The sequence below is a fragment of the Mugil cephalus genome, chromosome 1 (genome assembly GCF_022458985.1).
Source record: "Mugil cephalus isolate CIBA_MC_2020 chromosome 1, CIBA_Mcephalus_1.1, whole genome shotgun sequence".
NCBI lineage: Eukaryota > Metazoa > Chordata > Actinopteri > Mugiliformes > Mugilidae > Mugil > Mugil cephalus.
This window is the reverse complement of record NC_061770.1, coordinates 34937603-34962716: the sequence shown is the minus strand read 5'-3', so window position 1 is coordinate 34962716 and position 25114 is coordinate 34937603. Positions and strand designations below refer to the sequence as shown.

The window sequence follows — 25114 nt, the reverse complement described above, 5'->3', positions numbered from 1 at the left end:
AAACCTCGGAATTCTGACATAAACCTCGGAATTCTGTTATTAATCTCGGAATTCTGACTTTATTCAAGGAATTCTGACATTCTCAGAATTCCGATTTTTTTTCTCGGAACTCTGTCATAGATATCAGAATTCTGATTTATTCTCAGAAATCTCAGAATTTTGACATTCTTGGAATTCTGTCATTAATCCCTGAATTCTGATTTATTCTCGTAATTCTGACTTTATTCTCAGAATACTGACATTAATCTCGGGAATCCGGCGTTATTTAACCTAATATCCAGTTGTAAAAATGAGATTTCCATCACCAGTAGAAAAAGTTTATTACTGAAAAGGCATTCAAACATTCCCTTTGAACTGGTAAACAAGCCGTCAAGTCTCCAGTTACATTCTCAGGAGGTGAATTAACTTGGTCGTTTCCAGCTCTGCAAACTGTTTTTTTTTTTTTTGTTTGTTGTTGTTTTTTTTCAGATGCCTACATCTTTGTGCTCAAACAGCAGATTACATCAGCATTACAAAAAAAACAGAAGAAGAAACACTTGGGAATGCAGTCCAGCACTCGGCCGATACATCACACCATGTTCATCCATGTTACTACTCATGCAGGAAAACAAAAATAAAAACCTTTTAATCCTCGACACACAGACGAGACTCCTAATTTATCTACAGGCGTGGATGATGTCCGCGGTTATATCGACAGGAGACTCAATAAATAATAAATAAAAGTTGCTTTGGAGCAGAAGCGATGAAACGGCACAATTTTAAAGCAAACAAAAAAATATATAAATTTGGCATCTCGTAGCCACCGTAGTTTGTGTATTTACAGCACGGAAGATAATGTTTACAGTAAGAAATAAAAAAAAAATAAAAGATGCCATGTGTGGATGTGGTTTATGTACAGTTAAGGTTCAGAAACAGAAACTTAGGGAACAGTTTCCAGGCTCCTGTGCAGTAACGAAAGAAAAATAAAAAAAATCTGACCTGAACACAACAAAACAACGTCCAAGTGATCAGCTCTGAAATAACAAACAACAGTGTTTTAATTCCTGTGCTGCACGTGTTTGACTCGGGGATTTAAACCGAAAACAAATGGTTGGTGTGTTATACACCGATCAGCCATAACATTATGACCAGTGGGATGTTGTTAGTGGGGGTTCTATGGTGGATCAAACCACAGAGACGTGATCAGTTTGGGATCTAGTGAATTTTGAGGCCATGTCAACACCTTGTGCTGCTCTTTATGGTTTTTTGAGTCGTGTCTAAACCGTTTTTGTGTGTCTGCCATCAAACAGTGTCATTGGTGTGGGGGGGAGTTTTACCTGAGAAATAATAATAAAAAAAAATCTATTTTTCCTCCACGCAGGAGATGAGGCGTTTTATTTAACTAATAACAAGATAAATGGGGAAACTTGAGTGTGAATTAAATGTGTGAGAGGATCAACCTGGTCTGATGTGACTTTAAATTAAATCGTTTTCGCAGGTTTTATGTTTTTTCTCGTCACACTGTTGTTCTGTTGTATTTTCATCATCATCTTTAAATCTTTTACATCCGCTCCGTGTTTCTTCCCTCTAAGGCTTCTACTTAAAATATCACAAAAAAAAATCTCATATGAAGCAGCTTCAGTATTTAAAAAAAAAAACAAAAAAAAAACACATTCTCTTTTAAAGGTGACACAGTAAATAAATAAATAAAAATAAAATGACGTTTTTTATTTTTTTGTTTTTTTTTTCACCGCTGCAGCTCTAGTTCCCGTGTGCTTCTGCAAAACGATTGGAAAATGAAACGAAAAACAAACAAACCCTGAGAAAAATATAAGACGGACGACTTAGTGACGACGCAGCCCGGGGGCAGTGAGGGCAGGAAATAAACTAAACCGGGGGTAAGTTGTGTTGATGATGTGTGTGGTGGTGTTTGTTGTGTACGTGAAGAAGAAGAAGAAGCTAACGCCCATCAGATACTTAAATATGAAGGATGCTAAGGTCTTTAGAGGGGGGGGTTAAAAAAGGCTCAGGGAGTCCAGAGTGAAGAGTTCAGTCTTTTCGTCCTCTAGAGGGCGTCTGGGGGCTGGAGTCTGTCCCCGATGTCACTGGGTGAGAGGTGGGGTCCGTCCTGGGGTCCGTCCTGGACGGGCCGCCAGTCTACGGCAAACACATAGGGACAATTTTATTAAAAAAAAGAAAAGAAAATGTGTTATTTCTTGAGATGCTGATGCTGCAAGTTGCAGAAAACGAACTATTGAGCCCTTCAGGGTTTAGGTATCTTGGAGTTTTCTTTTAAATCTGGATTATTAGATATTCTCTTCTTTGTTTCCTACCCTTTAATTTATTTATTTATATTTTTTACTGTGTTTGTGTGTATCACTGTTTTGTTCATAAAAATACACAAACTGTTTACTGACGACACCAATGTGCCCTGATCATTGGCTGTTTATATCATGGACAAACCCGATTCTGAACCTCGAAAATGAAGCCTAAAGTGGGCGGAGCCGGCAGTCGCCATGTTGGATGAGCTTTACTCCGCCCACACGTGGATATTCCAAATATGTCCATGGGTGGTTCGGAAGTTGTGACCCGCCCACCCAACTCTACGCTACCTGTTAGCTCAGGCTAACACCTGTCACTCAGAGCGGGAATTTTAAACCTTAATAAAAAAAAACTAAACGAATGAGTTAGAAAATAATTCACCCCCCGTACATTTGTCATGAAAAGTGAAATTAACTATTGAGACTAAACCCGTTTTTTGTACCAGGCTGTAAACATGTTTAATATTGTTGTTAAGTTGGTCTTTTTAACATTGGAGTCTATGGGGATTTGCTTCCTTATGGGGCCTCTAGTGGCCACTTGATGAACTGCAGCTTTTGGGCTTCATTGTATTCACGGAGTCTGGAATGAAGTTTGTATCTGTGGTTAAAGCAGCAAGTACTTAATGATACCATGAACAATAAGTTTAACCCTGTCCTCTCTACAGCCAAACAGGTAATAAAAACCCAGTAGAAACTAGTAGAGTAGAGTCACGTGACAATAACAACATGGACGCCTCCCAGGAGACAGGTGAGGAGTCCAGTGGGTCGATACTAAGGGTGGCCGATACTGGGAAATTGGTATCGATCTGATACCATGTAAATACGGTGCTGGTATCGCCGATACAGATACCGACCCTTTTTTTTTTTTCTTACGTGAAATGTCATCATTGAATGACTTTGTAATTTAGCCTTTTCGTGAGGTGGAAAAATATTTTAGGCAAACAAACATTTTACTTAATTACAATATAAAACAATTTAACCATATAATTCAACAATGATTTTGGAAAAAAAGTCCATTAATGGTCCATCAAAATAAGATAAAGGAACATATATAATAATAAATCCTGTCTTCTAGGAGACGTCCATGTTGTTATTGTCACGTGATCAGAGACCAGTACCGACCCCCCCCCCCCCCCCCAGTGTAGTCCCACCGTACCTGCCAGGGCCCCGCTGTGCTGCTGCAGCTGACTGGTGAAGAAGCGCTCCCTCTGGGACACCTGCTCGTCCCAGGCCTCCAGTATTCGCCGTTTCTCGGCCGGCTCCAGGGTCATGGTGTGGGGGTGGGACTCGTCTATGTGGACCCTGACCCCCTCCAGGCCGTGGGAGTACTGCAGCTCCCCGCACACCATGCACACCAGCAGCTGGTTCAGGGGGTCGTAGTCCATGAGGTAGCGGGTTCTCCACACCACGTCCGAGATGGGGCCGTCCTCGCCGGGGCTGCTCTCGTAGTCGCCGAAAATGATCTCGGAGTCGTCTGAGGAAAAGGGTCGGAGGAGAAGCGTGAGCCACTTGTGTTTGATTTCTTTTAGTTTCTAGTTTAGTTTCTGGAGGTTTGGAATAATTCCAGAGGTCGGCTCTGATCCTGATCTCTCAAGACTTGTGAAGGCTGTGTTCTAAGTCAGAGTTTGGACTGATGTCAGGGTGCAAAGTCCAGATGTTGCTCGCCTGGTCGACCTAGTTGGAGGTTACACCGATCAGCCGTAACATTATGACCACCGACAGGAGCCAAGTACGTAAACATTAAAACCATCTTGAGATGATTCAATGTTCTGCTGGGAAACTTTTGGAACCTGGTAGTCATGTAGTCATTCATGTGGATGTTACTTAGACATGTAGCCCCCACCTAGACCAGACCAGACACCCCCACCCCATAGCAATGACACTCCTTGATGGCATCAGCCACAAAGACGGTTTAGGAACAACTCAAAAAACATGAAGAACAGCACAAGGTGTTGACCTGGCCTCCAAATTCACTAGATCCCAAACTGATCAAGTATCTGTGGGATGATCCACCATAGAGACCCCTCCCCTCACTAACAACATTCAGACCCCTCTCAGAAGACCCATGTCCATTCTCTGATGAGCCACTAGAGGTGGAGACCTACACAATGTTAAGAATAGGTGGTCATAATGTTATGGCTGATCGGTGTACACAACACAACAGGAAGTAGACATCACAACCACTCGATAATAAAACTAATCGTGTGAGGTTGGGATTAAAACGACATGTCTGGTACTTCACCTCCTACTGGCGTCGAGTAGCCGGCGTAAGTGAAGGATCCTGGATCAGTGTCGACCGACGCGCTGTTAAAAAAAAAGAAAAGAGAATCATGATCCTCAACAGAGCTAAAAATTAAAAAATAAATAATAAAAACACTGAAACAAACTCCCACCTCATTTGATGCTCTGGCTCCTCTGGAGAGTTCACCCACTGACCAGACTCCTACACAGACGGGATTAAAAAAACAAGAACCTTTAAACGCTGAACTAATGTTCTCGTCTTCTTTCTTCTCCTTCTTTTTCTACTATTTCTCCTCTGTCTCTGCTTTCATCTCGTCTTCTCCCCACTTCCTCATTTTCCCTTTGTATTTTCCTCTCCCTTCTTCTTACTCAAACCCTCTTCCCCTTTTCTTGTCCTCCTCCTTTTTCTACTCTCCCTCCTTCCCCATCTACTACTTCCCCTCCTGTACAACAGAAACAGACTGAACCCTCTGACAGTTTTGACTATTACATGTAAATCCAAATAATAATACTAATAATAATCAATTGCTTGCTCCAAATTATATTTTTGATCCATTTTCAGATAAAACTTTGGTTGATTTCACTTCTTTGCTAACATAAAACATCTGGGCACTTCTACCAGCAACCGTTTCCTTATCGTCTCGTTTTAAGGATGAGTTGAGTTCAATGATTAGCCGGAGGCGTCACACGCCGCTGGGCGTCTCACCTGTGTTTGCAGGTCGTGTGCTGGCAGGATGGGCCTCCAGTTGTTGCAGGCTCTCCTCGCAGAGACCCCCTTGTCCCGATTGGCCTTCCTCGCCCTCTGCTCCTTCTTCTTGATCCTCCAGTACTCCCTCTTCCTCCTCAGGAAGTCCTCCTCGGACTCGCCCCGGATGGGCTTCGGAGGGGCCACGTTGCTCAGAGGTTCCATGTTGGTCGGTGACTGCGTCGCACGCGTGGGGCTCTGCCGCTGAGCACAGGGGATTTTTATCGGACTCAGGACGGCGTTTGGACTTTGACCCGGAGGCTCGATGGGCTGCAGGTTGATGCTCGACAGCGGGTTGTCCGGGGGCTGCAGAGTCGGGGGAGAGGGCGCCGGGTCCGGGTCCAGGTCCAGGTCCAGGTCCGCGTTTCCAGGCGTCCACTCTTGCGAAAGTTGCGGGGACACGGGAGAACTTTCGCAAGAGTGGACGTCCCGGAAGGGATCGGCGTCGCACGGCGTCCGGTTGACGGCCTGGACCGAGGGGACGCCGGCCCCACCAGAAGACGTGGGGGGTTTAGGTCGGAGGACCGGTTTAGCCGGAGGACTCGCTCCCTTATTAACGGGATTAACCAGGAGCCCTGAACCCTGAGGGAGAAACAATGCAACGTGTTATTTTGCAGAAGGGTTGGAAGGCAATTCTCCTTCAGAAAGAAGCGCAAGTGAGCTGCATCCAGTTTTAAGTGGGGCCCCACTCAGTCACACTCCTCTATTTTTGATGTTCGAGTGTCAAATACCAGAGAGGGGTTTGTGGTGCAGTGATTCAGGTTTCATCTGGCTGAGCCTGAGAGAGCGGGACTGGACTCCGGAGCAGAAAACAATTATTCCTATGTACAGAATCTCAACGGAGCTTCGACTAGTTCCTTGTTTTTCTTTAAGTTTCTGTTGAGCACCAGATTGTGGCGACATGCGAAACATTTTCACCGTGCACACTTGGAAACGCTCCTTTGCAACTCTATATATAGAGGGAGGGGGGAAAAAAAATAAAAAACCCTCCCTCTTCTTGTTTCCACAAGCTTCTCAAATTCAATAGGTTTGCTCACAAGAGGGTTCTTTCATGTGTCTGGAAAGCAAACACTCGATGAGAAAGAAAAGCTGAACCACTAGGGGGGGAAAAAAAAATATTTTGCTGCAAATGAATAAGCGAAATATCATAATCGTTACATGCACAGCCTTGTAACCGACATAGCAAAATGATTTAGTGTCAGGTTAAAGCTTTGAATGCTTCACAAGTGGTTCTTCTAAATCCTTGGACTCGTCTGGGAAACAGAACAACACTTGGATGCTTCCATTAGCAAAGAAATAATTAGTTTTCTAAAGACCTTGGTGTCGCATTTAAAGTTTATTTAGGAAAATAAATGATACTTGTGTATTAGTGTGAAAGGGGAACATTGTTTTCTGTGTGCACCGATCAGCTATAACATTACGACCACCTTTCCAATATTGTGCAGGTGTCCTGACTGTTAGTAGGGGGTCGTTGGGTCCTATGGATTCAGGGGATGGGCCTCTACAGAGGATCATCCTCTATAGATCTAGTGGATTTGGAGGCCAGATCATTTTCTGAGTTGTTCCTGGAGTGTTTTTTTAATGTGCATCCTGCTGGGGTGGAGGTGTCTGGTCTGGTCTGGTCTAGGTGGGGGCTACATGTCTAAGTAACATCCTCAAGAATGACTCCAAAGTCCAGAAGTTTCCCAGCAGAACACTGATTGTCACAAGATGTTTTAAATGTTATTTAAAACATCTGACTCTCTTCTCAGTGGCCATGATGTTGTGTCTGATTGGTGCACATGTGTGTGTTGTGGAATACTTCACCTGGAGGTTTCTTGAAGAAAGGTGACTGCTGCCGTCTCCGTGTCGGTCTTTGTGCCTGGCCTTTAACCGGGCCCTCTGCTGCCTCTTCATCAGCTTCCAGTACTCCCTCTTGCTCTGCAGACTGGTCGGGCCGACTTTCTCCGTCACCGCGCCGGGACAAGTTTGCGCCGATGGCGAGATGTTGCTCTGGCGTCCTTCCTCCGTCTGGCTCGGTTGTTCGCGGCGTTGCTCATGCCGCGGCTCCAGCCGATCCAGGTACGTGGCCGCGTCGTCGTGGAGCTCCGGCGGCTCCGGCGAACGGTGGCTTTGAAGGTCTTCGTTTTTGGGACAGACTCTCTGGGTTGTGGGCGGCGACGATGACAACGAGCCACCGAACGTTTCCGCAGACGGGTTCACGATGAAGTTCAGAGGCGTCTGGGACGAGTGCTCACAGGTGGGATTGAGCGCCACATCGTTGGAGGTGGGAAAGGGTGGAGATTTCTCGCCAATCTGAGGCGAGTTCCTGAGCTCCTGGTTCAGCGAATCTGCCGAGACGTCGCTATCCGTCTGCCAGCTTTTTATCTGCAGCGTCAGGTCAGCGGTGATGGGAACCAAGTCGTCCTTGTCGAAAAAGAGCTGAGGTAAATTTGGCTTCATGTCTTGCTCTTCCGTCGCATTCATCGTGATGTCCGTCTGCTCGTTTTTACATTCCGTCACTGTGCTGAGCGATTCCTCCAGGAGTTTCTTCATGGAGGCCACAGCCAGCAGCGTCGTCGCTTGGCTGTCTGCGTTCAGAGCCGGGTCAAACTCTGGCTGAGGCTCTGGAGGTGGCGATGGTGAGATCGGGGGGTCGATATCTTCACAGATGGCTTGTTCTGGTTGGGAATTTAGGTCAACTGCTGGCACAGACTCCCTCTCCTGTTTCACGTCGCTTGCGAGTGGCATCGCGGCGCCGTTGTCGCCAAGAGGCGCCGCTTTTCCTGAACGTCCACTCAGACTCCTGCTCAGCTGCACAGCCGCCACCGCGACTTGCTTCTGAGCCCTCCTCCTTTGCAAGCTTGCCCCGGCCCTCGCTTGGAGGACGCCCTGCTTCAGCCGGACAGCCCGAGCCGCTCGCTGTTCGCGCTTCTTTATCCTCCAGTACTCCCTCTTCTTCGCCATCCTCTCCTCTTCCGTCAAACCCGGATCCAGGGACAGCGCCGACAGCGACATCTCGCTACTGGATACGGCTAATTTCATGACGCAGCCGCCCTGTTTCAAGCCAGGTTCGTCCAAAGCGGCGTTTTGAAGGGTTTGAGGACGGGTGAGCGTGAGCTGAGCGACCGCTTGACTTTCAGACGGACCGGTTGTCCTTTCAAGCTGAGGCCGTGGTCTGACTGAAAGCAGTCGTTGAGGCTTGTTGGCCGACTTTCCGCCGAGAGGAAACGCGACTTTCACCTGAGCTAGGCGTAGAGGAGGGGGCGGCTGGTTCATCCTAACGGGAGCAACACCTCTCCGTTTACTATGAGGTTGACTCTGTTGCTGCCTGATGGAGTTATACTTAGAAGCTATGTGAAGCTCTTCCTCACTCATGTTGTCCGTCATGTTGTGTTCTGCAGGACCCAGAGGGATGTTCGAGGTCAGAGTCCCGTCTTCTTTGATGAACCCTCCGATGGTTTCCGAGGCGTGCGTCAGGACGCTCACCGGCGAGTGCGTCATTGCTCGGGCTCTCCTCATCTCCTCGAGTATCTTCTGGTAACGCTTCACCCTTCGCGTCACAGAGTCCTTCTCCTTCAGCCGGACCCTCACCTCCGACGACAGCTTCGCCCGCTGTTCTCGCTTCTTCATCCGCCAGTACTCTCTGCGCTTGGCTACTATCTGCTCAGGCGTGTCGTTGGGGTCGATTTTGGGCATAGTCCTGGTGCCGAACGCCAACGAAGAAGACGCCAACAGGGACTTGCACCTTAGGTTTCTCTGATTCATAAAAAATTTCTGCGCTTCGATGAGTCTTTGTCGGGGCGTTTTACACCGCGCTATCCCTCGGGTCACATTATAAAGATGCACGTAATTTGAAAGCTTCCTGTGTGGATCCGCTGACTTTTTTATGCCGGGATCAGACGTGATGTCTGGTGTTAAACTATTCCCATGTGAATTTTGGATGTGATCCGTGTTAGCCATCGCAACAGTCGCTGGTTCACATTGCACTTTACCGTTTTCCCTTCTTCCAGATGTGAATGCTGCTTTGACCTTAGCGGGGCACTGCTTCCGCCCAACTCCTTTTGACAGCGACTGAGACGGGAGAAGAACCGAGCGGCCCGCGAGCCCGGCCTTCTGCGACGTCAGCCTCTGATACGTCATCTCCACACCCTGCGCCCTCTCTCTCGTTTTCACTATCTGAGCCGCCAGCTTTGCCCTCTGCTCTCGCTTTTTGATCCGCCAGTGCTCCCTGCGCTTAGCCGCCCTCTCCTCCTCAGACTCGAGGGCAGGCTGTGCGACACCGGCACCTTTAGCCCTCTTCGCACAACTCTGAGGTGTCGCGCTCGTCGTTTTGTCCTCCGATACGGAGAGAGGGCGGAGCGGAGACGACGCAAGAATCATACCCAGTTTTCGCTCGATTGGTAACGCAACTCGTGCCTTAGGTTGGGTTTTGGGGTCTGGTGCGCCCTGCATAGACACACATGGCTGAGGCGCTGTAGTAGTCGAGCTGCCATTGGTAATCCTGGCCACTCCGACCGGAGGCACTAAGGAGCTGGTGTTCAGCTGGGTCCCACTGGACGTGGGTGAGGTAACAGCTCTGCTCGCGGCGCCCCTCGCTGTTGGCAACGTCACCGCGGCCGCGTCGCACCCAGCGGCTTTGGCTGAGACGGAACACGATACCGGCGCCCGAGGCAAGATATTGTTGTCGTTCACCGTCTCGAGCCAATCCTGACTCTCGGCGGCTGCAAGTGCGCGACCGTCCTCCGCCGTACGTCCGCTCTGTGATGCAGAATTGTATGAGTCGTCGTTGCTCTGCAAAGACGAGGCCAAAGCAGTGAAGCTGCATAAACCCGAATAAGTCCCTGCAGAGGCATTTAGATGCAGGAGCTTTTTCCCTTCCCGTGCTGCCGGCTTCCCTCTCCGCTCCGAGAGACGGGCCCTCTGCTCGCGCTTCTTGTTCCTCCAGTACTCTCTTTTCTGGGCCAGCGTGGCGTCGTCATACTCTGCGGCGGGCCGGTAACGGTGAGACGTCGCGGCGCCTTTACCTTTTGCAGTTGGCATGCTTCCGCCAGCTTGGGCCACCCATCAGTTCTCATCCAACAGCGGCGGTTAGCTCGCGGCTAATTCAGTTCAGCAGCTGGGTGCAGAGTCCTGCCGCCGCCTCCGACTTCATGGTGGGACCAGCGGTACCGAAGTTCTCAGACATCACGTTTGATATGAGGGCGTCCTGGGGGAAGAGAAGACAGTTGTGAATGCTCATTCACGTACGCAGCCTATGCTGGTGAGAGAAAGTTCATGCTCACACCTTTGTCGGTCTGGTTCACAACTCCACCCAAACACTTATCAGCGCTGTGTCTTTTTTTGTCAGTCGGGTGAGATCGGGGTTATTTTTTTGTTCCTACTTCACTTTCAACAATGGCGACTGAAATACAAATACAAATATCTCCAAACGTCCTCAGTTAATCTTACGAGTCTTTAGTCTGTTTGGATATTGCGAGGATGGAAATACAAAAGTGGAGACAAGCTACTAGCAAAAAGACAAGTCACAGGAGCTGAACGACGCCGTAACTTCTACGTCAACTTGACGTAGAAGCCCAAACCGCCTGTAAGGCTGTAATGATATGATGCAAGATGGAAACTAATTGATTTATCTGACAATGCAGCCTCATTAATAAAATACGCTGCAGAATTAACACTTCTTTGTCCTAAATATGAACAAAACTTGCACCGTTTATCATGTGAGAAGCTGTAAAGCCTTAAATCAACAAAGGGAACAAAAGGTCAACCTTTTCCTTAATTATCATAGTTAAAAACATATATTTGCATGCAAGAAATGTGCAAGACTAAAAAAAAAAAAAAAAAACACACAATCACCTCTGTCAGGTTTGCAGGAAACACAATCTCTGCACACTTTCAAGCAACATCAGCGAGGTGCATGTTTCAAATGTTTTAAAAAATACCGTTAAGTGTTATTTTTTGAGTCCAGCACGAAAAACCAGGAAGCGGCGTCGCTGTCCCTTTAAACCTGTCCCCTTCTATCACACACTACATCTGTCGAGAGCCATTTTTTTACTCTTTATTCTCTGTCTGTTTGACTGGAAACGCGTCGAGGCGACACGTTAAGACATAAGAAATAGAGAATAAATGAGCTATAATGAAAACACGGGCCACATTAGCGTGCAAACCGTCCCCGCACAGCTGCCTCTGGTGGAGACACAATGGACAAGATCTTCCCCTCTCTCTGTCTCTCTCGTCCTCCTCACGGACGTGCGCCTGTCCGCCGCCTGACTAAAACACGCAATAATAACAAAGACGCGCAAAAACAGACGCAAAGCGGCGGCTCCGAGAACGCGAGGTGGGAAAGAAACATGCGTGTCCGTTACCTTCTGGCCACACCTAACTTTCCGGGACAGTTTTTTCAAAACGTATTTTTGTTTGTGGACAGATATCTTTTGCCAGGACGCGGCCGTGCTCCAGGCTGCCTTGACAACGCCAGAAAATACCAGGATGTGAAACCTGGACGCGTACGGTGCGTGCGCGTCCGCGTTTTGCGTGCGCATGCGTGTGTGGAAACCAGCACTGACGGATGGATACGGCATAAAAAAAAGAGACGTAAAAAGACGAAACAAAACATAAAATAAGTGATTTAGCGTAGTGAGATGGGATTTATAAATGTGTATATAAAATATACCAAAGTATATATGAAGAAATTGTCCAAAGAATATACAGAAATATTTAGAAAAATCAAAGCATTAAAACTACCAAAAAATATTTAAAGAATATATAAAATATACACGTATATATATATATAAAAAATATATGAAAGTATAACTAAATTTTTAAAAAATATTCAAGTATGTTTATATAAAAAATATGTAAAAAAAATATACAAGTATATATAAAAAAATATAAAATTATTAATATATATAAAAAAATATAAAAAACGATCAAAAATATTCAAAGTATATTTAAATATGCAAATAAATATATAAAAATATAATACAAGTATATATAAATAATATAAAAGTATTTCAACAGAATACAAAATATTAAAACAATATACAAAAAACATTTAAAAATAGTATATATATATAAAGGTAAAGCATATATAAGATATATAAAGGTATACAATATACTGTAAACATATATCTATATCTATTAAGGTACGTATTAATGTAAAATGTGTACTCACGCTTCTTTACATTTACATTTACACCAGGATGCATTACAAAAAAACAAAACTCCACCTCTGACCAAATCATGATTCACTTCATTTATTTAACTAAATCCATCATTTCAGCGTCTGGATGAAAAAACCTCAACATGGAACAAGAGACTGATTCAGCATGAAATGAAATATTTACACATTAGGTGGAAAAAGTACAAAGAGATTACACGAGGCTACTCGCAGTGTCCAAGGTTTTCTGAGTTGGAGGCTTTGGACAAAGGTCCATTGACTTATTGGCTGTTTTTTGTGAAGATGATTCGGGGGCGTCGTGTTAAAACTGTTTGACGTAGAGATGTTCGGTGATAATTAGTCTATTTACAGAGTGCGATAAAAAATAATATAAAAATGGATCTAATCTATATATAATATATATATACATATATATAATCTATAAAAATATATATGTATATACATTGAGAGAGAGATATTATATTATGTAATAAAGCAGATAGATAGATAGATAGATAGATAGATAGATAGATAGATAGATAGATAGATAGATAGATAGACTTCGTGGGATCCCCGGGTCCAAACACTGTGAGCTGGAGCTCCGTGGGGCCCTGGTTTTCCACGCAGGACCGCGTGTCCTCAGCCCACGACTGTGACGGAACAGCAGCAGCAGCGTTAGCAGCTTATCAGTATTAGCCGCTGCCTCCCTCCTCCTCCCCCCCGGGGTGGGTGTGCATCGCCGACTACCGCTGCTACTGTCTCTTTAAATTTACCCAGGAGCCCCTTAAGGAGCCCCAGGGGCCCCTAGTCCGGCTCCCCACCCCGAAGACCAGCAATAGCCTTAAAAATACATGACTGGAGGCCCGCGCCGAGGCGCTTCCACCCGGGGACGACGACGCGCGGCACTCCGCCACATATTTATTCATGATTGTGTGATTTGATGAAAAGTTAACTTGGCTCCCGCGGCGTGGCGTGGTGTGGTGTCGGTGTCGGTGGGTGGGTTTGAGGGGGGCCACGGGTTCCTCCTCAGCGATGGGCTCGCGTTAGTGCGCCCTGTGCCAGATGCGCGTCGGACGGCGTGAACGTGTCCCCGCGGCTGTGAAATGCACCGATCCACGGAGGGAAGGAGAAGAAGAAGAAGAAGAAGAAGAAGAAGAAGGAGGAGGAGGAATTAGATTAAAGCAGCGGCGGCCAGGACCGGGACCAGGACCAGGGCCAGGATCAGGGCCAGGACCAGGACCAGGACCGGGGCCGGTGATGGAGGAGAGGGACTCGGAGGCGCAGAGCGAGCCCGTGGACCTCCGGTGCGCCGAGCAGCCTGAGCTGCTCTCATTAATAATAAGCGGAGAGGAGGAAGCGACGCAAGAGGAGAGTGACTTGGGAGGTAAAGGGAGAGGAAACAAAAGTGGTACATGGCACAATGTATATTTTTTTTTTGCCTCCTTTCTTGTTTTTGTTTTGCTTTTCTCGTGTGTGTGCGCGCGCGTGTGCGTGGGTCTGCGTGGCTGTCAGAGACGCACGGCCATTGTCAGGCAGCCAGTTAATCCGTGTCAGGGACAAAGCCGTGGAGCAGCATGGCCCCTCCGTCTCTGTGGCTCCTATAAACAAAGGCTCAACAGCACCCAGGCAGCCAGGCAGGCTCACAGAGGACCCCTAGTGGAGGGAGACGGCACAGGCCCAGCGGTGAACTCCAGTAACACTGGACACAAGACAACAACTCACAAGATAACATACCAGCAGATAAGATATTAGAATCATTAAGACAAGCTAAGATAAGATAAGATAAGATAAGATAAGATAAGATAAGATAAGATAAGATATCAGGAAATAAAATTAAATTACACTGGGACTAGGACAAGATAAGACAAGATAACAAGCAATAAACGAAAATAATACTGGAATAAAGATAAGATAAGAAAACATAAGATATCAGTCAATTAATTAAAATAACACTGGGATAAAAATAATAATACCAAGCAATACCAGGAAATAAAATAATAACATAACAAGTAAATCAACTAAAATACTACTGGAATAAAAATGAGATGAGATAAAATACTATGTAAACCCTAATGCCATAGTCTGACGTCCACCTCCCCAGAAACGTAGCTGTGAGCCACCGTTATAAGTCTAGACACCATGTGTATTACAAAACTATTTGTAATTTCTCTATGTGCAATATTATATATAAATAGATACAGATACAGGTCTTTGTAGAACCATATAAACGTACAAAGAACCATTTAAGAACCTGTAGCATGTTTCTTCTTTAGTACTTCCCGCTGTTTCTCCACCTCTGTGGATTTTCCAAAATGATTGTTTGGCGTCAGTGAAGACGAAGCACACGGGGGAAAGGTTCAAGGTTGAGGAGGTTCGGAGATATGAACATTCGTACGACTCGTCTCTTGGCGAAATTTCACCGAAAGATTCAGTTGTTGAAAGTGAAGCGGGAAGTAGGAAAACAAAGTCGACCCGACCGGTAGGAAGACACGGCCCAGACTGAGTGGTTATGGCGTCTAATGAGCCTTAGATGAATCCGGACCAGACGTAGGTCAGGTTCATATCAGAAGTTGTTAATGAAATGAAATCTTACGCACAGATAATTGGACAGTGTCTTTAAGGTGCGTTAATAACATGGATGTGTCTTTTCTCCCGTCCCCGCCAGAAGAGGACGGCGTCGCCAACGGCCATGGCGAGGAGGAGTCGGAGGCCGGCCTGGTCACGCCCGCCCGATCGCCAGCCACCAGCTACTGGAGCATCACCGAGGGCCCCGACCAGCCACTGCTGATCTCCCCGGCCCCCGGGCCCTCGGCTCGCAAGCCCCGGGTCCAGAGGGCCTCGCGCCCGGGCCTGAGCCGGATCCCCGGCCGCGACCACCGCCGCTACTACCACGAGTACTGGCGCAGCGAGTACCTCATGGACTTCGACCCCCAGAGGCACGGCATGATCTGCATGGTGTGCGGCAGCTCGCTGGCCACGCTGAAGCTCAGCACCATCAAGAGGCACATCAGGCAGAAGCACCCGGACTCCCTGCTGTGGAGCGCCGCCGACAAGGAGGTGATCCGCTCCGGGTGGGAGAGCCACCTCAGCCTGGGCGGGGGCCAGAGGTCGTACGGCCCGGCTGCCGGGCCTTCGGTCCAGGACGGGGACGAGATGATGCACTTAAGCCAACATGCTGCTGGTGGGTAGAAGTTTTCCTCGTCTTACACATGGTGGCAGCGCGAGTCAGTTAAAAGGTCTCCCCTTGTGTCTCCGGAAGAGTCATCAGAGAATGGACCTTCTGAGAGGGTCCTGAATGTTGTTAGTTGGGGGTCTTTGGGTCCTACGGGTTGAGGGGAGGGGTCTCTATGGTGGATCATCCCACAGAGACGGGATCATTTTGGGATCTAGTGAATTTGGAGGCCAGGTCAACACCTTGTGCTGCTCGTTAGGTTCATCGGTGATTCTAAATCGGACGTAGACGTGAGTGTAAACGGTTGTCTTTCTGTGTTAGCCCCATTTAGAGACCGGAGACGTGTCCAGGGGGTACCTTGCCTCTTGCCCAGTGACTCTTTACAGGGCAAACGGTTATGGGATATGAATGAATGAATGATCTACCAGACCTGGGGATTTTACGGCCCTTTGGGCGTCCTTGTCTTGCCCAAAAGTATGTCAGTATGTGCTGTGTGTGCAATACAACTGTGCTGCTTTTATTTTGAAAAGCCATTCTTCAAAAAGGATGATTGAGACAGCTTCTTGATATTTATTAAAAACATTTATTGAGATTTGTTGAGTACAGAAAGTGATTCATGTAGCTACATGGTCCCTTTTTGGTTCCCCGAAGCTTTATAAAGAGGACAAAGTTTCCAACATTCCACTGCGTTACATTTTCCTCTTCAACCTACACCAAAATTCATAAATTTAAATAAAAAGTTACAGAATATTCTTATACTTCTGGTAACCAGTAGCACCTTATCAAAAGATTTTCCATGTGGACCCCTGTAGAAATGAACTGTCCAGCCCTGATCCACGTGAATGAATGCCAGGTCATGAAACATTGGTATTATCATGTTGACTGGTCTCTACAACCCCTGGTCCACTGGGGTGGGAGTCTTTCCTGTCCACGTACACGTCCTGACGGGAAGTCAGGGTGCAGACAATCGGACCCCTCAGCAAACTGAATAATGCGCCACAGTCTGTCCTCGTACCAGATGGTGATGGAAGAGGTGCAGGTTGAACTTCTTCAAATGATGCAGGAGGTAGATTCTCTGTTGAACCTTTCTGATCGGTTTTAATTGCAGTTGGTGGCGGTAAACTACTGCAGCCACACCTCATTTGCAGTCCAGTCCTCTTTAACCCTTTATGGGGCAAAGAACCATATTTGGTCACTTGAGTGCCGAGATTTAGAGAAGATCAAGGACACTGTTACGCCCAGTCTTTGGGTTTGGGACGTAACATAAAAAAATCTTCCCCAAGTCCAAAGTAGCCACAAGGACAAAATGTGTCAAAGGGAAAACAAAAAAAACGATTTAACAAGATGATTCTAACTGAAAATATCAAAAAAACAGGAATGGCACTTTACTCCGACTGCTCTTAAACCATAACTCAAGTCCTAAAGAAAAACCATCAACTAATGTATTATCTAATAATTATCCAATTGGCAGAAAATTGGGGAAAAACCGGCCAATCAAACGTCAGCTACGGCATACACCTGTTTGCATACACAGATAGGAATAACAGCGAGTGCACACTCCTACCAGAAAAATATTAATACGTCAGTCGTACCAAAATGTCCTCAGGTCTAATCAGGGTCTAATGTGGTCGACAAGACAAGGCAAGAAGTGTCCTAATGTTGTCTAATGTGATAATGTTGTGTGAATCAGCTCTTATGTCCTAATGCTCCAAACACATGTTTACGTTTGTTTACCCCTTAAGGGCAAGGAACCATATATGGTCATATATATGGTCTTCAAAAGGGGGTTGGCGACCCCTAAAGGGTCTGTGGACTGCAAGGGGGTGGGGTCGCAAAATCTTTGGTTGATTATACATTTTTGTATATTTTTTCCAATTTTCCCGCTATTTTCCCGCTATTTAACTGTCTTTAATTTCCCCAACATATTTTATGTTGGGTGTACCAGTTTGGGTCCTTGGTTTGAAAAGTGTTGAAGCCTCCTGGTGTAGGGTTGAACTTTCCAGCTGTTTCAAAGATTCCCCTATAAAGGGTTAAACATCGATGGTAACACAAGACAAACGTGTCCACACCTGAACTTGTTGGTGATGAAGCTCTCAAGAGCAACAAGAGCAACTCCAGTAACTCTATCGGTTCTCGTCTTTTTCTAACTCCTAAGCAGAAGCTCCAGACCCAGTGACACCTCAGGAGCAGACCCAACCACCCCCCAGTAAGTCTCCCCACTCTGTGGAGGGCGAAGCCCCCGAGCCCCGGGAGGAGGAAGAGGAGGAGGAGGAGGACGACGACCATGACCACGACCACGACCACGACAACGACCTCCCCGGGCCGTCGGCTCAGACCCTGGAGCGCTACCTGAACGACTCCCTGCACGCCTGGTTCCGCCAGGAGTTCCTGATGGAGTACGAGGCCGAGGCCGGGCGCCTCCTCTGCATGGTGTGCGGGGCGGAGCTGCCCTCGCTCCACCTGGACCACATCAAGAGCCACGTGTTGGACACCCACCCGAACTCCCTGGTGTTCAGCTCCGAGGAGAAGCACTGCATCCTCCAGGCCTGGGCTCAGACTCACGGTGAGAACCATGACCCAGAGACAAACAGTGTGAATGAGTCCTGATGGATGTAGGAAAGTGTTGAAACCAACCTGACCTTTAAGAAGTATTGACGTCACAAGCTCAAATCCCCCCCTCCCTCCATCCCACCCTGTTTATCACTGCTTATCTGGATCAGCGTTACCACGGTAACGGGGTGAGCCGAGCAGCCTGGACATCCCATCATCCCTCGCCCATAATCACATTTTTTTACTATATTTATTTAGTTTATAACATAACAAAACCGGCTTTAGTTTTAATTTTGTAAATATTTTTTTTACTATAATTTAGATTCAGGGTAATTTGTGATATTGCAGTTGGTTCCACAAAGTGACGGTTGCAAGGAGACAGAGTAAAATAACAATACAAAATGTAGATAAATCAAATAAAATAATAATTATAAAAATAAAATAAATGCTATTGGTAAAGTGCTGAATGTTATTAGAGTTTTAAATCCATAAAAATAAATCCATAAAAAATCTACCCTAACCCTTCTTTTAGAGTTGTAGGTTTTTCTGTTAGTTTTAATCTTCTCCACTAATGGAAGAGATTCGTCCGAACCCTTCTTGTTTCTCTTGTTGATTTAATCGTGGACAACTTGATTAATTTGAATTTGACAACCAGAACCTGGGACTAGACAGTGTAACCTATGTACGAAACCTGCGCCGGTGTGAGTCGGTCTGAGTATTTTTAGTTTCCTGTTTCACTTTCAACACAGACGACAGAAACTTTCACGGAAGCTTTCGCGAAAGACGACTCGTAAACAAACGTCTGCATCTCCAGACCTCCTCCGTTATTAAATACCGTGGGAGTCAACACGTCCCAGCAGAGAGTCCCACTTTACTGTTTGTTTACTTACACGAGCTCTTATCTCTCGTTTAGAAACTCCTTCAAACTTCTGCTGTTTACACGAAACCATGAACGCCTCCTTTCTCCAGACCAAACACTCAACGGGAGGAACTGATGACAGAATCAGTATCGAGGCATCGATGTCCGTCTCTACGTGTATTTGTCTTTAACCGGGTTTTGTTTTGTCATTAACAGAAGAGTCGGAGAACGTAATCAAACCAGAGCCCGACACCAAAGACGGCGCGTTGGACCTCTTTGCCGGGGACATGGAGACCATCCAGATCAAGACCGACTTGTACCCAGAAAGCGACGGCACTTTAACTCAGGACACGTGTCTGATCGGCGAGGACGGCGGCGTGGGCGCCCCCCAGCAGGGGCCCCCGCCGGTCCGCCAGCCCAGGAAGAGGCGGCTGCGCGGCGGCGACCCGTGGCGGCTCCGCCTGGACTACCTGGTGGCCTACGGGCCCCGGGGCCAGGGCACCTTCTGCATGGTGTGCTCTCAGGTCCTGCACGAAACCAAGGTCAGCAGCTTCCGCCGCCACATCCAGGAACGGCACCCGGAGACCACGGCCCTGAGCAGGCAGGACAGGGAGGCCATGGCTGCAGCCTGGACCAAAGACAACTCCAGTGACGGCACGCGGATACAAGACGGTCAGAGGCTTTATCTTAACAAACTTTAGGCGTGTTCGTGTTTCAGGGTTCGTTTCTTAGTTACTGGATGTTTAGTTTATATTATGCGAAGTATAGACGACGTGCAAATCTAAGAGAGCAGCAGAGGCTGGGACCTCCAGCTGGTCCCCCCCTTTAATGTGGAGCCTGGACAATCTGGGGTTGAACCAAGCAATCAGCACCAGACCCCAATTAGGCCTAAAAATTAAGACCTAAAAAAAAAGAAAAAAAACAACAACAGATGGAACGGGACAGAGAGAAAAAACAGAAATACATAGCAAATAAAAAGCTGGGTGGCACACAATAATATATTTTTTAAAAAATTAAAAAGTCATATAAAATATACAAAAAATATATATAAAATATCTAAAGTAAATAAAAAATATACAAAAATATATAAAATATCTAAAGTAAATAGAAATATGGAAATTGATTTAAATAAATATTATTTTAAATATAAACTTTAATAATAAAATAATGTAATGTGATAAATGTGTATAACAAGATATACAGTAATAATATGAGTCTTAAAGTCCAGTCCGTACATTATAAAATATAATTAATTATAATTATAGTAGATAATCAGGATTTGTCATTTGATATGTGAGTTATTAAATATGTCATAAAAGTACAGTAGGAGAGCAATATTGTTTTTCTTCCGTTCATTATTTGATATCTGTTATTTATTGCTGATGTTTAGGTCCTGCTGAAGCTCATCAACGTCACTGAAGTTTAATTTAAAATGATTTGTTGCCTCACGTGATGATTTACATGTATTTACGATGAAAACGTGAGGTGGTGAGTGCGGAGCAGAGGCGCCGTCTGTTACTGAGATGGTTTAAACGTTCTCCTCTTCAGAAATCAACCTGGGCGAAGCCGACGTCCTCAACACGTCGGGGGGGATGAACAACCACGCGGCCCCCGACCTCAACGCCGCCGGCAAAGCGGTGAAACTGGAGGAAGGGGTGAGCGGAGGGAAGGGCAAGTCGAGGGACGGCAGCGGTGGCGGCGGTGCAGCGACGCCGTCCCGTCACGGCCACTACCCCGGCAAGGACCAGAGGAGGAACTACCAGGTACGCTGGAGGATGGAGTATCTGATGGACTACGACTGCAGGAGGCACGGCCTGATCTGCATGGTGTGCGGGGCCACGCTGGCCACGCTGAAGGTCAGCACCATCAAGAGGCACATCCAGCAGGTCCACCCCCACTCCCTGTTCTACAGCCCCGAGGACAAGCAGCAGGCCCTGCTCAGCTACAACCAGACGGCGCTGCACTTCATCCACTCGGACGACTGCTTCTCCTCCCAGGACCACGGCCACTCGGAGCTGGCCCCCCCTCCAGCACACTTTGGCACTTAGAAAAAGGGCTTTCCCTCCTCCTTACATGGCCCCTGTTCAGAAACAACCCCGCCCCCCCCCACCCCCTCCAATTACGTTCTTAATGGCAAATTCAGGTACATGTTAATTATTAGTCCAGCCACTCAAATTTTCAAAGTAAGGCTTCGTTTGCACATCTCCAGCAACCACATGGTTGTATGGAACTCTATAAAAAAATTATTTATTTACCACTGAGTTCCCGTTGGTACTATAAAAACCTAAAATGTAACGTAATCGAGCCAGATGAGCCGAGAGGAATCAGTTGAACCTTGAAAATCGGTGCCAAAAACTGCCAGGGAGCAAAAATAACTTGGCTAATTTCTCCCGCCAGCATCTCCCCAAAACACGACTTTATGGATATGGATAAAGTCACCTGCGATATTTTGCAGAGATGTGCATGCTTGCTAGCCACGGTACGTAAAAAAATATCTAAAGTAAATATAAAAACGTTTGCAAACTAGCTAACCACGAGTGTTAGCAAGCTTTGCAAACCACGAGTGTTAGCAAGCTAGCTAACCACGAGCGTTTGCAAAGCTTGGTAACCACGAGTGTTAGCAAGCTAGCTAACCATTAGCGTTAGCAAGCTTGCTAGCCATGAGTGTATGCAAAGCTAGCTAACCATTAGCGTTAGCAAGCTTGCTAACTACGAGCAAACGTCCTGTGTTACCTCCAGATTTTAAAACAATTGCTGTCATTAAAAGATACATTTCCCGACTTTAGCGTAGCATCTACAATATATATATATATAAAATGAGCTCAGATCCAAGTATTCACTCCAACAGAACCAGGTGTTGGACACAATTTCCAAAATCTACACCAGAAACATTACGCAAAAGGAACATTTTTGATTTTTTTTTAAATATGTGGTCCTAGTAAAATTTCATCAGACAGCCCTCTCGCTGAAATACAGGTTACCTTTGCAAGTGTTTTATTATTTTACGTTGAATGCTACGAATCGTGCAAAAAACTGAAGCTCAGATATAAAACTAGGAAGCCACACACATTCTGTTTGTGTCGGGTCTGAACGAGCTTAATACCGAACACAAACGAATTAAACTGTATCGTCGACGTGGTGGCGGTGAATGTAAATGAATTGTTCTTTTTTCCTGCTATGAGTCAAACACAGTGAAATATTTAAAGACATTTACAGAGGAGGTAAAGTCGGGGGCTTGTTTCTGGCCCGGGGGCCTGAGTCTTCTCTCAGGAAGTTAGAACCACAGTTTTCGGGGGAGGTGAACTAGTCCGAGAAAATATTGTCTGAAGACAACACAGCACTTTGTCCCCCTCCAAGGAAAAGACAAAAGAACAAAAACAAAAAAGAGAAATGTACTAAACCCCAAGTTTCCCGATGTGCAGCCAGATGAATGAGACTGCGTTTTGATGTTTAATGCTGAAGACAATGAAAGCAGTAAGTGAGTCCAGACCTCCAGTCTTATTTAATTCCTTGTTTACAGTGACAGAGAAAGCCCTCCTCTCACTCCTTCTTTATAATGAGATATGTTATCTCTGTCGGTCCTTTTATTTCATCACCCACAACTCACGTTCGCTAAAAGCTGCACAATATGTAAATATATAAATTTATTTTTCCTTTATACGAGCACTTTTATGCACTCTGGTATCTACAAAAACACGTTTGTAATTAGGCCCAGTTTTTTCTACTACTCGACTCAAGATTTCGACGGAGGCCGGGAAGAGCGACTCGTCGTTTAGGACTTCTGCGTTGAAAGAAATTCGCTCCAGCTTCGGTTTCGCTTCACGTTGTTGTTTTGTTTCATTCACTGTACAAAGTTTATGCAAGAAAAGAGAAAGAAAAAGTCTGCCATAAAACGTCACGTCTTCACCTGAAACGATGTAACTCAGGGATTCAGTTCATTTGTTATTTTTAGTTTTTTGAATCAACAAACCATTTCATCAGTTTCCATTCAGGCAAGATAATTCACACGTGTGTCGGCTCTTTATTGTGTAGGCGACAAGAGAACTGGGGCCAAAACCAGCGGAAAATTAAGAACAAAGTCAATTTTTTTTTTTCTTAGTGAATATAGTATTTTTGGGAGAAAATGTCACATAGTAAAAGAAAAAGAGGGAAAAAAAAGATTTATTTTAGTTTCAAGAAAAAAATTGATTGGGATTGTGATTTTTATTATTATTCTTAGAATCAGTTTTAAGCAAAAAACATCAAATTATTGGATTAAAAAGTCTCATTACCAGAGAACGTAACATTACAATGACCAGAGTTGTAACATTGCAAAAAATAAAAAGCAATGTTAAGTATGTTAAGTACAGAATTTTTACAGAGGTCTTTATTTCTCTGTCGGTTGAATCATCCCTCGTAATTAATTGCTTGTTATTAAACTCATACTCTGAAAAAATTTAGTAGCAATTATTTACAAAAAAACTGTAAGCAAAAAAGCATTACTTTAATTATTATCTATTAAATAACATTAAAGAAATCATCTTATATAATATTTAGTTAATTCCACAAAATTTTTGCATAACAAATTTTTGCAAAATTTGGTTTGGATTCTCTTCGTTACAATGTATACAACAAAATGGCTGAAGGACGATCTAATAGGGTGCAGAAGTCTTTATTTCTCCTGATGAATAACGTCCTGTAATCAAATCCAAATCTCTCGTTAATAACTCACACTCTGATAAGAATATAATTAAATAACAATTAGGAAAGAAAAACAAAAAAAAATTGAAGGTGGAAGGCGACCTGTCCTAAGAAAAAACTTAATTTTTCATAAATACTCATATAATATTTAGAACATATATATTTATAATAATAAAATTTTTTGCAGCTCGGACCAATCAAAACATGTGGGCGGGGCTTAACAGTGACATTTACAACAAAATGACAGGAGGAATATCTAACACACATGACAAAAAGTGAGTTGGGACTGGAAGCTTTTGTTTTTTGCTGTTAGAATTATCATTATTATTATTATTTAAATGTTTTAGGTACAGTTGTAAACCAAAAAAAAAAAAAATCCCAAAACATAATGAGAAGAAACAGTGATATAACAAGAGAATGTGACCTGCGAGTAAGAAAAACGTTATTTTAAGCGTATCACAGATTGTGTGGGCGGGGCTTAACGCACTGACATTTACAACAAAAAATTATAAAAGAAAAAAATCTTTCTTTCTATTAGAAAAGCAAAAAAACTTGCATCATAAGAGTTGTGATATTCCATAAAAAAGAAAATCATGACAAAAACGTAACTGTAACTAATGTTTAAGAAATAATCTCTAATATTTCGAAAATTTGACAACATTTTTGCAGTGGAAAGTTTGTTCTGAACTCTGATTGGTCCGTTCAGGGATCGACCATGTGATTTATTCCGTCTCTGGTAGTGTGACTTTTTATTTCCTTAACAAAACGTTTTGACTTTGTTCTTTCACAGTTATTTTCACTATTTGTTGATCAGGTTGAGCTCGTGGCCTCGTTACGTTGTCGTACCGACACAAACTATTAAAAGGACGATTAAAGGAAGAGTTGATGAATTGGAGCAGCTCCCATCCAAGAAAGCACTTAATTATTTAAAATCAAGTGAGTTACAGTGAAATGAATGAAGTGAGACCTGATGTTTGTTTGTGTGTTTGTGTGTTTATATTGTGTTTCATCTGTACATGGCCGACATGTGACATTATGCATCCTCTCCTCAGAGATCTTTGAATAAATACTCCACACCACCGAGCCTGGTGCTGCTGCTGCTGTGTGACCTTTCCATTACCTATCAGCCATAACATTACGACCACCGACGGGGGAAGTAAATAACATATAAACCATCATTTAAACATTTAAACCGTCTTCCAGAGGTCGTCTCTGATCTTAATCCGTCAAGAATCAGAAGTTTGGGCGCAAAGACGAGATGTTGCTCACCTGGTCGACCCAGTTGGATCAGCCACAACATTATGACCACATGTGGGAGAAGTAAATAACATTTAAACCATCTTGTGAAAATTCAATGCTCTGCTGCTTTTGTATCTGGCATTCATTCATTCATTCATTCATTCATTCATGTGGATGTTACTTGAACATG

General features: G+C 45.0%; 2 protein-coding genes across 5 annotated transcripts; one reads left to right on the top strand and one right to left on the bottom strand.

The window, feature by feature from the left end:
* Positions 1–301: 301 nt before the first annotated feature.
* si:dkey-28a3.2 lies at positions 302–11758 on the bottom strand. Of its 3 annotated transcripts, none has more exons than XM_047610263.1 (7): positions 11631–11758; positions 7093–10474; positions 5248–5868; positions 4694–4743; positions 4543–4604; positions 3457–3774; positions 302–2136 (listed from the first exon to the last, which is right to left on the bottom strand). In XM_047610263.1, exons 2-7 carry the CDS (start codon positions 10306–10308, stop codon positions 2045–2047), a joined length of 4359 nt encoding a protein of 1452 aa, XP_047466219.1. In that variant the 5' UTR covers positions 10309–10474; positions 11631–11758; the 3' UTR covers positions 302–2044. The 3 variants fall into 3 exon arrangements, with proteins under 3 accessions (XP_047466219.1, XP_047466208.1, XP_047466228.1); XM_047610252.1 differs by having other exon boundaries at positions 11122–11742; XM_047610272.1 differs by lacking the exon at positions 11631–11758 and adding an exon at positions 10553–11107.
* A 1210-nt stretch (positions 11759–12968) lies between these two features.
* zfta (zinc finger translocation associated) lies at positions 12969–24768 on the top strand. Of its 2 annotated transcripts, none has more exons than XM_047571414.1 (5): positions 12969–13808; positions 15090–15605; positions 17752–18159; positions 19222–19677; positions 20554–24768. In XM_047571414.1, the coding sequence occupies exons 1-5, from the start codon at positions 13487–13489 to the stop codon at positions 21051–21053; spliced, it is 2202 nt and encodes a 733-aa protein (XP_047427370.1). In that variant the 5' UTR covers positions 12969–13486; the 3' UTR covers positions 21054–24768. The 2 variants fall into 2 exon arrangements, with proteins under 2 accessions (XP_047427370.1, XP_047427379.1); XM_047571423.1 differs by having other exon boundaries at positions 12970–13808; positions 17755–18159.
* The last annotated feature ends 346 nt before the right edge of the window (positions 24769–25114 follow it).

Excerpts from the sequence above, each read along its gene's own strand:
- si:dkey-28a3.2 (XM_047610263.1), bottom strand. The coding sequence starts at position 10,308 with ATGCCAACTGCAAAAGGTAAAGGCGCCGCGACGTCTCACCGTTACCGG. Across the intron at positions 4,744-5,247 it reads CACACGACCTGCAAACACAG|GAGTCTGGTCAGTGGGTGAA; the intron begins GTGAGACGCCCA and ends CCGTCTGTGTAG. Across the intron at positions 4,605-4,693 it reads GAGCCAGAGCATCAAATGAG|CGCGTCGGTCGACACTGATC; the intron begins GTGGGAGTTTGT and ends TTTTTTTAACAG.
- zfta (XM_047571414.1), top strand. The coding sequence starts at position 13,487 with ATGCGCGTCGGACGGCGTGAACGTGTCCCCGCGGCTGTGAAATGCACC. Across the intron at positions 13,809-15,089 it reads AGAGGAGAGTGACTTGGGAG|AAGAGGACGGCGTCGCCAAC; the intron begins GTAAAGGGAGAG and ends CGTCCCCGCCAG. Across the intron at positions 18,160-19,221 it reads GGCCTGGGCTCAGACTCACG|AAGAGTCGGAGAACGTAATC; the intron begins GTGAGAACCATG and ends TGTCATTAACAG.